At 38.6% G+C, this 13,018-nt stretch overlaps 1 protein-coding gene across 1 annotated transcript in view; it reads left to right on the top strand.

Annotated features, from left to right (window-relative positions):
* The window catches only part of SNCAIP (synuclein alpha interacting protein), a 74,912-nt gene extending 65,065 nt beyond the window's left edge, over positions 1–9,847 (top strand). The window contains 4 exon segments of the mRNA XM_026865531.1: positions 14–106; positions 2,603–3,659; positions 5,381–5,451; positions 9,284–9,847. Coding sequence (XP_026721332.1) covers positions 14–106; positions 2,603–3,659; positions 5,381–5,451; positions 9,284–9,368 — 1,306 coding nt within the window. The 3' untranslated portion in view covers positions 9,369–9,847.
* The last annotated feature ends 3,171 nt before the right edge of the window (positions 9,848–13,018 follow it).

Raw genomic sequence — 13,018 nt, 5'->3', positions numbered from 1 at the left:
ATTTTTCTTGCAGGCAGACAGTGGAACGTGTGACATTACAGAACCAACTCCAGCAGCTTTTAGAAGCCCAGCGGTCAGAGGGCAAGTCACTACCCACATCCCCAAGGTAAAGTGACTGGAATTGTGCTGCAGTCTGGATTTGCACAGTTTCATGGTACATCGGTTACCAGGACAAGCTGTGACCTGTCTAAATGGTAGATGTATTCTGTAAAGTAAATCTGGTTTTTTTACTTCATGGGCTTGAAGCTGAGCTGCTAGAATTTGACAGTGTGTAATGTTTTATACATACTGGAAATTTTGAGTATGAAATGAATAGTCCCTATTTCCCAACAGAGTGAAAATCAGATTTACAGTGGAATAGAATATATTTTGTATTAGATGAATAACAGAGGATCCTAGAAACCCTTAGGAAAGTTGTAAAGTTTGACCTTGTGGTGGTCCACCGTGCTTTACTGCCAGCAGTAATTCATAAAGCCAGTTACCAACAAAACCTCCTTTCAGATTAATAAGACTCCTTACTCTCATTAAATCTTTTGCCTGCAGTAGCTTGTATAAAAAGTCAAAACTCCAGAAATTTTACATGTTGTTTACATATCCTGTCAGAAGTCCCAGAAATAGACACAAGCTAAGTTACATTAAAGAGGAGGAAAGTCAGAGGACTGGATCTGGACTCTGCTAACATACCTCTCTGACTTCTGCCATAGATTTCCAGTGTGATGCATGGCAGTCAAACAAGCACAGTTTCTCTCTGATAACCCTCTAAATAAGACTTTGAAAGGAAATGAGTAACTCACATGCGAATAGGACTTCGTTTATAATTACCTTCTAATTCAGTTTCCTCTCTGAAGGACATAAACAATTCTCTTTGTTTAAGTGTTCTCAGGAAGCTACCTATTTGTTCAAGTATGAAGCCAGCATAAAAGCTTCTGCAGGTGTTGATGGTCAACTTTGAGTCATCAGGTCTGAACTCATAGGAGTAATTGCTTTTCTTCCATTCTCACAGAATCTCAAGCACTTTTCTGGACAAGTGCTCCATGTCCCTGAATTTCATGTGTCAGTGTTTCAGACAAGTGCAGATACTTACAGAAGTAGATAACAAAGACATTGGAATTGGATATCCATATGTGTAAAGTAACCAGCTAGGAAAGGGCTCTAAACTCTGAATTCCCACTGAAGTAGAAAACCACACTGAAAAGAGATGTTTTGTCCTTCCTTTTTGAATTGTGATCTTTGTCGTGCTTGTCTGCCAGCTCAGCAGGAACAATGGGACCAAACTGTATTCAAGCTCATTTGGTTTCTGTGATTTTTGCTGACTGGTCTTTCCAAGTGGTCTCACATTTGAGTACTAGTAACCACCAGGTCTGTTTCACTTCCAGTATCAGACAAGATCAGGTGAGAGTAGATCTCTCATGATTCATTATTCCTGTAAAAGGAATAGTAGGAATGTAGGTTTCAATATCTTTTAAGTGAGCAAGTCTGAAAATGATACTCTATTATTTAAAATTTTATTTCATAGTTGGCTACTACTTTTCCTTACAGCCAGAACTCACTTGTGGATGATATTATCATCCAAGGAGGCTGCAGTGGATGTAAGAGAACCTATCCCTTTTACTGGGAATGTCTATTGTAGATAGATGCATATTCTTCAGTGCCTGTTTCAGTTTGCCACAGGAAAAAAAGCAGAAAATGAATTGAAATTGAGGTTACTAGGATAGGCATGTGCATTTTTTATGCTGTGAAAACTATGGACTCATCAGAGTAGAAGCTGCTTGCAAAACAAGAAATTAAATTTGTGAATTCACTGCCTTGCACTGACTTTAATTTTGTCAACCTTGCTTAGAGGAAAAGTGGTTTAAAAAGAACATGGAGTATTATGAGCTCTGACATGTGTCACAGGGAAAGAAATGTTCTCTAATTTATGTCCTTTGCAAATCAGACTTGCTTGTGATTGCTGATTCCTTGCTATGTAACATTTGGTGTTTTAAATTTAATTTATTAATCTAATAGTATTGAAATAAATTCAAGTCACCTTTCTCATGCTTTTCAGTGTTTCATATCTGAAGGGGTTTTGAGTGCAAATGGCCCTGACATTTTATGAGGTCTTATATGGCTGTTATTAATACCAGATGAAGCTTAGATTTATGAAATCATTGCTATGCAGAGAGCTGGTACATTCACAGTATTTAGAATAAGCTACTTTTATATTATGGCATGACTTGGATAGTAGGCATTTGGCTTTGTGGGTTTTTTTTACCTTCTAGAACATGTCAAGTCCCACAAACAGGAAACAGTAGTTTCTCTAAAGTTTTCCTCAGAAGGTCATCGTTGGCATTGAAACAACCATTCTAAGTTTTGATTTTGAGGAGTTTTCTTTGTAAGAGAAAGTGAAGAGACTCAAATCCTAATTAGGAGTGGAAGCAGGGTTACATCCTTCTCTATGTAATCTTTGCTGTGGCATCGTAGTAATGAATTCCATGTGACTAGCAATGAAGAGGATAAGTAACAATAAGCTGAGACAGACACGTACCCTGGAAATGGCAGTTTCACATTTTATATGTGCATTAATTTGGCTGTGGTATTTCCTCCTCTTTTTTTCTTTAAGCTTGCCATCATCTCCTGGTTCTGGCAAACCCCAGTGGAAACCATCTGAAGCAGATGAATTGTCTCCACCAAAAAGTAAATTGAACACCCAAGATGGGATTCAGATTCTTGGCAGCTTGGGAACTTCAAGTCGCACTCGAGCCAAGATAAAAGATGAGGACTCAGATAAAATCTTGCGCCAGTTGCTGGGGAAGGAAATCTCTGAAAATGTCTGTATGCAGGAGAAGCTGACTTTGGAATTTCAGGATGCTCATGCATCCTCCAAGAATGTGAAGAAGATATTGCCAGAGAAAAGGGAGCTGAAGCTAGCCAGACTGAGGCAATTGATGCAGAGGTCACTCAGCGAGTCTGACACAGACTCAGCTATTTCTGAGGACCACAAGAACACCCCTGTGAAAAGAACTGACAAACCAAGGCCTCAGCCCATAGTGGAGAGTGTTGAGAGCCCAGAGAGTTTGCACCTGATGATCAAGAAACACACTTCTTCAGCAGGACGCCGCTTCCCTTTTGGTATCAGGGTCTCTAAGTCTGTGGATGGCCACAGTCCTTCCCCTACTTCAGAGAGCAGCGACCCAGATAATGAAGCCCTGTATCAGTCTGGTACTATACCTCAGACCCAGTTTTGTGGAGACAACTCTCCATCCAGCACAGACAGTGCTCAAAAGGTTGCCACCAGCCCTAAGAGTGCTCTCAAGTCTCCATCTTCAAAGCGCAGAACCTCCCAAAATTTGAAACTCCGAGTAACTTTTGAGGAGCCTGTGGTGCAGATGGAGCTAGCAGAGTCAGAACTAAATGAGGAAAAGGATAAAGACCGGGGCAAAGGAGTCATGCGGGCTCCATCTGGTTCTGGGGAGCCAGCAGGGGACCAGCTGAAAAGGCCTTTTGGAACCTTTCGGTCCATAATGGAGACGCTGAGTGGCAACCAAAATAACAACAACAACTGTCAAACAGCAAACCTGATCAAAACCTCATCCACGCTGCCTTTTACCTCGTTAGGAAGGAAGACAGCAGACAGCAAGGGAAATCCAGCAACTCTCACAAAAGGAAGGAACAAGCCAGTGAGTGCACTAAAAGGAGGAAGGGTCTTTTTTTTCTGTCGTCTCTTTAAGTAATGAATAAGTTTGACAGCTCCTTCTTCCTGCCTTTCTATAGCAAAAGGATGCACACAACTACTTTATGGTATTTGACCTGTAGAAAGCCCATCCACTGTTTAAATTTTGGAAGGCTTTTCCAAGGAACGGCGGGTATTGCTTGTGTAGAGTCCATACGTGGTTCACGTGTTGTGTTGAACACAGAGACGTGATTCATGTGGAAATGATGTTTGACATTGCTGTGAGTGACAGGTCATACAATGAGAATGTCATGCTGAATCCATGGGATTTCTGAGGAGTAAATAACTGAAGGACTAGCCCTGTCGTGTCCTATAGCTGACTGATGAGGCCAACAGGATAAGAGATAGAATATAAAGAGGAAAAATAGCAGAAATGGTCCTTCCTACTTCTGTGGGAGCTACAGCCATCCCCTAGGTGTTGAAGCTGTCAGTACCCAGCCTTCTTTGCCTCCCCTCTCTTCATAGTACAGTCTTCTCGTGGCAGAGTTTATGTATTGGATCCATATCATCCCCTCTTTGTGGTTAACAGAGTGCCCTTTCTGGGATCCCAACAGAAAGAGGGGTGTCTCCAGCTGGGAGACTGACTCTCGTGTTCAAAAGAAAGGAGAAAATATTTTGAACAAATGTACCTTCCAAGAGAAAGGAAGAGGTATTGAATGAAAGAGATAGAGATAGGAAATACTATGAGCGTAGTGTGTTTGTGGAGCAAAGCAGAGAAGAGTGAGCATCTAGAGATAGAATAAAGATTTGAATGAAAGGGAATGGTAGATGATTTAATTCCCTGTGAAAGACAAGGTGGAAAGGAGGGAGTGGATGGAAAGACACGAGATGAAAGAATAATTTCAAGATGAAAAAAAGAACATAAAGCAGGCCAAGAGGAGCAATAGTGAATTATATGCTGTAAAAAGCATGGTAAGGTAATAGGAGAAAAACTCTGGGAAATCTTGGGCATAAAGGAGGAAAAATGTATATGGAAAAGAAACTGTGGAAAGAGAGAGCTGGGAAATAGTGAGTGATCCATATTAGTGGGTACTGCTAGAACAGTAGTGCTGTAGCAGAATCTGAAATTAAATGAAAAATGCAAAGGAGACCTAATAGACTAAATTGAAGTGTAACTGCATTTATTAAAGTTTGTTCAGAATCACAGTATGAACTACTGCTTTGAGCCCTTGAAGACATGCACTGTCTAGTCAAACAGCCCATTTAACATAGAAGTATTTTTATAACACAATGGCAATTTTTTTCAAAAGAGATATTGAGATTCTGTAGTGACAGAGGAAAAGACCATCTGTCTTCAAAAGTGTTCTGATAGATGGCAAGGTCGTGAGCAGTTTTCATAGTTCCCTAAAAATTTGAGGAGTTGGATGAAGGAATTGTAACAGTATTGATGTTTGCACTATAAAACGCATGTTTTCTGTGAAAAGGCCATGTTTGCATGTCATTGTTGACGACATCAGAACTATGGAAAAATGAATTTTCATACCAACCTAAAGGACCACAGCACACATGTCAACGAGGTAACAGACTCAGCCTCATTTATTAACTCAAAAAGAAATCTGTTAAAATATTATTGTTGCTATTTGACTGAATGTTTTGGGAGACTTCCATGTTATGCATGTGGTAATCTCAGTGCATGTTCTTAACTGATATGATGTTGTACTTTCTTAGGGTCCTTACTTCAGCTACACCAGTCTTTCCTCTAGCATGCTGAATGAAGAACTTCTGTGTAACTATGCTTGGTATGTGCTTATGCATGGTGATGTTTAGCATCTCTGTTGCTTTGTTTGTTTTGTGCATGTGTTTTGTTGCTTTGTTGCATATGTTTGCTAACATTATTCATAACTGAAATACTGAAGTTGATTGATACACAAGAAGGGAAGTAGATGAACAGGTAAAGATCTAAATTCCTAGAAAAGCAGAATTTTATGATGGATTTCTGCTGATGTCACCATTGAACTGACTACAGGATTTCAGTTCCAAGCAAGTATAGAAAATATTCATACTCATAAATCCACCAGGGAGTACAGCACACTTTGGCTGAGTATTCAGCATTTGTTGAATGAAAGTCAAGTACCAGATGAGAATGGAAATTAAATTTCCTCTCATGAGGAGAGCAAAAAGACCACAGTTCATCTCTAAATGGAGAGTACAGAGAACATGAGGCAGAATGCTCTACTTTAATGCTCTCCTATTTTCACATATTTCTCTTACTCTCCCTCAGACTTTGAAGTTAAATGTGTTTTTAAAAGTCTGATAACTTTGACTGTGTTCAAACTCCTTAATTTAGGCATGTTCCATCAGGACTATTCAGGCAGATAGAGACCAGTCCCTCAAAGTCCATAAAGACACGTTGGAAAAAACAATATTTGACAAAGTGTGGTTTATTTTAAAGCAAATGAATTGTAAAAATTTTTATTCAACTATTAACACTCAAATTCTTGTGGGTTTTGGTGGTTTTCTTCTGTTAAATTGAGATGTAGAATCCTTCCATTAGTCCTGGAAATGACTGCTGTTCACACCAAAATTATACATTTCAGGATACTTCTAGGAAAATTATAAATTAGTTATTCTGCAGTTTGGGAGCCTAAATTACTTTTAAGTTATTCTTTTCTAAATGTTTAATATTTTTTGTTCACTTGTTTTTTAATGCCAGGACCTTCCCATATTAAAAAACTCAGTTTCCATAATGGAAATGGGAGTCTTGTTCTGAAGTCATTGGCACTGTATATATGAAACCAGAAACAGAACTGTAAGGTTTCCAACAGTTTTAATTCTCTCCTGAAAACAGAGGGAAATTCCAGTGCAGAAAATTGACTGCATAGCAGCAGTTTGAAGGAGCATCCATGGGCAGCCTCATCAAAACACCCAGCTGCCTGTCCAGTCTGTGGAGTAATACAAAACCATTATTCTCATCCTTATGTTAGAGCTGCCTCCTGGAAGTAACCCATTGTTGTAATTCAGTATTGGCATGTGTAAATGCTCTTGTGTGAGAAATCCCTGGCAGAACAGCATTTCCCCAGAAGCAGCAAGAGACGGGGAAGGTCTGGCTGCAGCTGCAGAGCTGCAAAGTCACCTGCTGGGCGGGTTAAAGTTGGACCTGAACTCCTGGCTTCCCTCTGGGCACTACTGATTCCATGCCCTGAAGCTGTCCTCGTGGTGGACACTGGAAGACCAGGGAGTAGGAAACAAGGAACAGAGTGCACTAAGGGCACAGCTTGAGGAGGCTGTTATTGTACACACAGATTAGGATTTAGCTCAGAAATTTCAGATGTGCAGGCTGGGTTGGGATATTTTTCACCTCTTAGAAGCATTGGCTAGTTTCTTGTGTATTAAAACTCCAAGCAAATGCTTGTAGTTTTTTCTGTCTTACATGTATGCCAATGAAAGATTCTTTCCCACGCTTTAAATCATCTGAGATCTGCAGTTCATTAAAGAAAGCACTAACTCACCATTTCAATACAAATCTTGTACTAGCTCCAGCTATCAGTAGCAAAAATTGCTTCATACATCAAGGCAATCATCAGAATCTACAAACAGGTTTCTGTCAGATTGTAAACTGGACATACTTCTAAAATCGTAAGTGGATCTAACCTAACAGATATCTCTCTGCCAGACCTAGTGTTGGATAAATTACAACTTCAAATATATACTCTGAAAAAGGATGCTTACCTGTATGTCTAGTAAAATAGTTACAGTTCAAACTAGTACAGTATAAAATCAATATGAAAGTAATTTATGCATTGTCCCAGACAATTTACAGTTGTTCTGTTGTGAACCATTTTAATGATACATCAGTGCCTGTTGCATGAGGGGATGTTTAGTATTTCTGTGACACAGGCACCAGAAGAGATTAGAAATCTGGTTAGTAATTAGTAATATTGGTAATACGTTTCCTTCAGGTCAGCAGACACCATTGTAAAAAACACATCTGTTCAGCATTGTCATGTAGAGACATTTGCATTAGCTAAAAATGATCCTCTTTGAGATCACAGTGCAACTGTAGAGCTGTGAAATTGAGTCTTTTGAGTGCTTGGTGAGCCACTGCATGGGGGAATTACCCAGAGTCTTCCAGCACTGCAAGTCTAAGCCGATATAGTAGTAATTTGATGCAAATTATCTTAGCCTTATAAAACATCCATTAATAAAGCTCCATGGTTAACGCTAAACATACTGTTGATAACAGCAATGCATGTTTTAAGTGCCAAAAAGTAGTTATGGTAAAAAGTTAAGTGCTCCTCTTTTACCTCCTCAAACTCAGTCCTATGAATTCTACCTCCCTTATCTTAATTCTGTCTTTTGTTCTTGCTTTGGGCATGTGACAACAGTAATTTAGATGAATGAAGGGGATTTTAAAATAAAGTGATCCCTCATGCCCTCTTATTAGGACCCACAACTGTGGTCCCTGAACATCAGCTTCTGTTAAATCCTGATGTGACCACAAGGATATCTAGGAATCCTAAGAATCAGTCTCTCAAGGATTTTTGGTTCTTTGTGGTGATTGTAGACTGGAATAAAGCTATTCTGGTTTGTAAGAATCAGGCTCACAAATATGTGGGTTTAAGGCAAACTTTTTATACACATACTCTTGCCTTTTGCTGTGGGTTTTTAACCTCCCACTAGTATCTGTCCTTTGCAGGAAAAAAAAAGCTAGTCGTGATTGCATTGTATGAGTTTTAGTCTGTTTAAAAGATGATGTGGGCTGGATGCTTAATCAAAAATCCTTCACCTGGAAGGTTAATTGAAGAGAGGGGGAACATACCAGGGGTTCAGAACAAGGACATATGAAAGAAAGTGAAGACACTGAGTGTTACAAAAATTTAGTGTTTAATTTTTCTACTTTAATTGGCAAGCTCAAAATCATTTGAGTCTCATACACAACAGATTTTAAAAGCATTTTTTAAAATTTAATTTTACCTAGTATGGAAATGAAGACACACTATAGCAAAATTATCCTTATCTGTGTATCTAAAAAAATCTTAATGACTTGAATTGAGATTTTACCTAAATTACAATATTAAGAGTTATAGGCCCTGTGTCAGAAAAAGAATTACTGCCTGCCATTTTTCCTATGGCCTTTGCCACCATCTTCTACTTAAGCAGACACATAAAGTAAGTCAAATGAATCACTTTTTGAAAGTGTTTATTTCTCTCTGGTGATTATTAATGGGGACCAGATGATTCTCTTACAGGTAGAGTCAGAAACAAATAGGGTATATCTAATGTTTGTTCTAGTGCATCTTTTTATCACTATGGTACTTTTCCTTAAAGGATGAGGAGGTTTTAGACATTCTGTTGATTATTATCTGGACATGACAGTGTACTAATTAATGCTGTGACTTAAAAAGCTCCTTATCATTCCATTGTTTTCCACTTTTGATTTCAGAGCAGGAGGTAAAAGAAAGTACTAAAAAGTATTTTGTGTAGTACATGTCCAGAGAAATAAGCTGAGAGAAAAAGATTAATTCAGAGTTCAATACTTGCAAATGGAATAAAAAAGGGTAAACAAACACAGGGCAAATCCCTCTATATTGTTAGTGTTACCATGAGTAATTCTATTCTTTTTCTCTCCAGGCATGATGACATCAATAGGAAAAGCTGGAAATGTGACAGTCAAAAGAGTACTGAAGAGCCAGAGCTGCAGGAGTTCTTCCTCTAAATCACATCTCATGATGTCTCATTTTGAAATACCTGAAATATATCCTTTTGAAACACTAGTATGAGACATACCCTTCACCAGCAAAACAGCAGCTGTTAGGATGCCTTAATTTGTAGCAGTTAGACCATATACAAAACTTTTTTTATGATATATGTGTATATGTTACTTGTTTGTAAGATGTGCTGTGTAAAGGCATGGGTGAGCAAAAGTAACAATTTGAAAATTGTTATTTCACAGGCAACCTCCAAAATGTTTGTTGTGCCACAGAACACACTTTGTACTTTGTGTCTTGCATGGATATATTGTCATATATCTTTATTTCCTTTGTCAATGGCATATACTGTCAAAGTTTCAACCAGGACTCTGCCTGCTCAGCTCCTCAGTGAGACCAAGGCAAAAGCATTGATTTTTTTGAGTATGTTTTGTCTGTTGTTATTTCTATTTTTTGTAAAAAGGAAATAAAGATGGTGTTAATAGGACACACAGAGTGCAGATACTTCTCATACTTTACTGTTTCATCTTTTGAGCTTTAAGTGTTTTTATTGGTCTTTTTGTTGTTCATTTGATAATGAGGTAATGTTCAATACCAGGATTTCAGTTCAGTCAGTCAGTTGAGTCAAGAATTGATTTAATGTTTAGTGGTCCCTTTTCATCTTTAAAATGTGTAGAAATAAAAAGAAAGCATAAATGCAATTTTAAATTAACATTTATTGTTACGTGCCAAACACTGGCAATGTGCTTAGCTCAAGTCAAATTACCAAGTAATCTGCTAAGACCTAGTCCATATTCTCTCAAAGCTGTCATTATCCTTTTATTACTTGCTCTTTGAACCTTTCAAGAGAAAATGCAGTCTCTTACTGAATTAACTTCATTTGCGGTAAACTGTAAGTACATTCTGCAACATTGTCATGCAACACAACATCCAGAAGCAGACTACTAGGGAATCTTTACTTGACACATTTATTTACATCAAATATCTGCATATATATTTGCTTTGTTTTGATTATACTGATCTAGCTCCATTCGCTACAGTTTCTTGAGAAAGATCCAAAGACATAAGGATTTGTTTTAATGACTGTTCTAATAGAACATAGGGAAGTCATAGGAAGTTTGCCAAAGAAATTTATCACAGTCAGTCATAGAATCATAGAATGGTTTGGGTTGGAAGGGACCTTTAAAGACCATCTAGTTTCAACCTCAATGCAGTGGGCAGGGACATAAAAAAAATATGAGATTATGCAAATTAAATTCCTGCAACTGCAGAACTTATTAATTAATGTAGACACTCGAGAGGATTTTCATTAAGCACAATGGAGTTGCTTTCTATGCAGTTTCTCTTGCCTGTTTTTTGCTGTGTTCATCTGGACTATTGGGCTTCCTTTCTGGTCAGTGAGAATAGAGAGGGACTTCCTGCATGAGATTCATCCTACCTATTACAGGTTTCTCATTTACAGGAGTACCAGTCCCTTCCTACTTACAACAGGGGAAGCTGAGGTAGTAGAGGTCTTGGAAGAGTTATTTAGTATTTGAATGCCTTTAATTAAGTGAGATAAATGTCTTTCTCTGAGCCAGTCTTCAGAATGATGTCTTGTTTGGCCATACAGTCACAATGGACCAAGATAACTGAATGCCCCAGACACTATGCTTATAGGCTTTGGATAAGCACAGAGTACTACTGGATAAAATGGAGCCAACTGAGAGATCAGCAAAAAACCCCACAAATAAAAATAATAAAAGTGTTCACTTAAAGAAATGAAATTCTGACTTTCTTTCCACAGTTCTTATCTGTCACTTGGCAACACTTTGATTTTTGAGCTGAAGTAATAAACCGAGCACTCTAACTGACCTGAGCTGTACTGTTTAAAGAAACAACCAAATCTCCAAAAATATCTGTCAGCCAGGAACAGTAATGCCTCTAACTGGGCCTCCTGTTGTCTGTGCGCATATGAAAAATCTGAATGCAAAGTGAGAAGACACATGTGCTGCAATTACCAGAGTGCTGAAAGAGAGCATAGGAAAGAGAGATCTTATGTCTGGTAGGTGAGCTTAAAACAAATGGACAGTTGGCATTTTTGAGTGTGGAGTGTTGACTGTGGTCATGTGAATGGCTGAAACAGCAATCCTGCTGAGTGATCCTGACTGACTGGAGATGTGTAAAGTCTGCCATCCTAGCTGAAGCAGGGGATAAAACTGAGCTGCTGTGCTGCTGTGTGAAAGGTTTTGAAACCGTCCAAGGTGTAAGTATTGTCAAATCCTGAAAGAAAGAAATTGCCTATTCTGAAGACAGGATTTAAAAGTCACCTGCCTTCTGCAGGGAAGCAATTTCTACAGAATAATTCTCAATATAGCACATGGTGAGTCAAATTATGCAAATATTGTAGGGCTATAGATGTTACTAAATGAGATAGGATTGAGATGCCAGAAGATGTTCGGGGTCTGTAGTTAAAAATACCTGCTAGGTAATTGATGTGTCAAAGACTCCCATCCCAGATAACTGGATAACTGAATACAGCTGAGGAGGGCTGCCTGTTTCCAGTGAGAGCTACACATGTTGTTCATATGGCTATCGACAGTTCCTGAGCACACTGGGGCAGAAAGCAGTTTCAGGGCTAACTAGTGCAGAAGAGAGGCCAACTTGATGTAAGCACGAAAAGTAGTGTCTGGAGGGTTTTATCTCTGGAGAAGGTGAACTCATGTTGTATGAACTGCTGATTTTATTGTTCCTTATTTGTAGTTTCTTTCCTACTTAGGGCCCCAAAGCCTACATGTGGTACACTGATGTCATGCCTATTAGAGAAATGCTGATTCTGTGATCTTCAGCTGGCTGAAGCCTGGGCTGTGCATATTTGTATCCTTAGTAGCTATAGAATCCAGGTGCCATAACTCCTTCTGTTTGGTTTATAATCCTCCAGGCAGATCCCTCCTGGCATGAGTCTAGGTCAGGCTTCTGTCAGCAAAGCATAAGCATTTCCCAGAGGCAGAAGAGCCAATCAAGGATTTTCCAGCAAACATCTTCAGAAAATTTCACTTATCCAAAGCTTTTAACAGGAGCACAAACTCCTTTTGATTACAACCCTTGACAGAAAAGGTCTTCTTCTATCCACTCAGAAATTTCTGATCAAAAGAAAATAATGAAGTCATTTGCTAGTGGACCAATGTGTGTCCTAGTAAAACTCTATCTGTGAACACAACAAAGAACGGCTTTTCATGTTCTGTCACCCCCAAAGATGTCAGAATAAGACCTCTGTGTTTGTCCTGTAGTTCTGTACCAAAGGTGATAAATAATGTGTTGGAGAGCAGTAGTCTGTTCCCAATTTCATGTAATCTCTGGCTCTCATCTTTTGAAGAAGGACAGTCATTTACTATGAGCCTTCGTTTGTTTCAGGTGTTTGAGATAGGCAGCGTATGGATACATGCAGTATCAAAACTGCAAGTATGGTGCTTTATTTCATCAGCCGAATAGTGGGCTATACTTTGTCTTGCATTAATAGAGCAGCATTTTAGTAAAAATTACTATTTGGTTTTGCCTTTCAATCTCTATATTATAGGGTAAATACATTGGTTTACTGGGTTACTAATGAATAAAATAACTATAGTTAGCATAGTTGTTGTATGAAGATGAAGGAGACAGACAAACAGTTTAGATTTAA

The sequence above is a fragment of the Athene cunicularia genome, assembly GCF_003259725.1.
Source record: "Athene cunicularia isolate RWA chromosome Z unlocalized genomic scaffold, athCun1 chrZ_part1, whole genome shotgun sequence".
Classification (NCBI taxonomy): domain Eukaryota; kingdom Metazoa; phylum Chordata; class Aves; order Strigiformes; family Strigidae; genus Athene; species Athene cunicularia.
The sequence above is the reverse complement of the archived record's forward strand: the minus strand, read 5'-3'. Positions and strand labels throughout refer to the sequence as shown.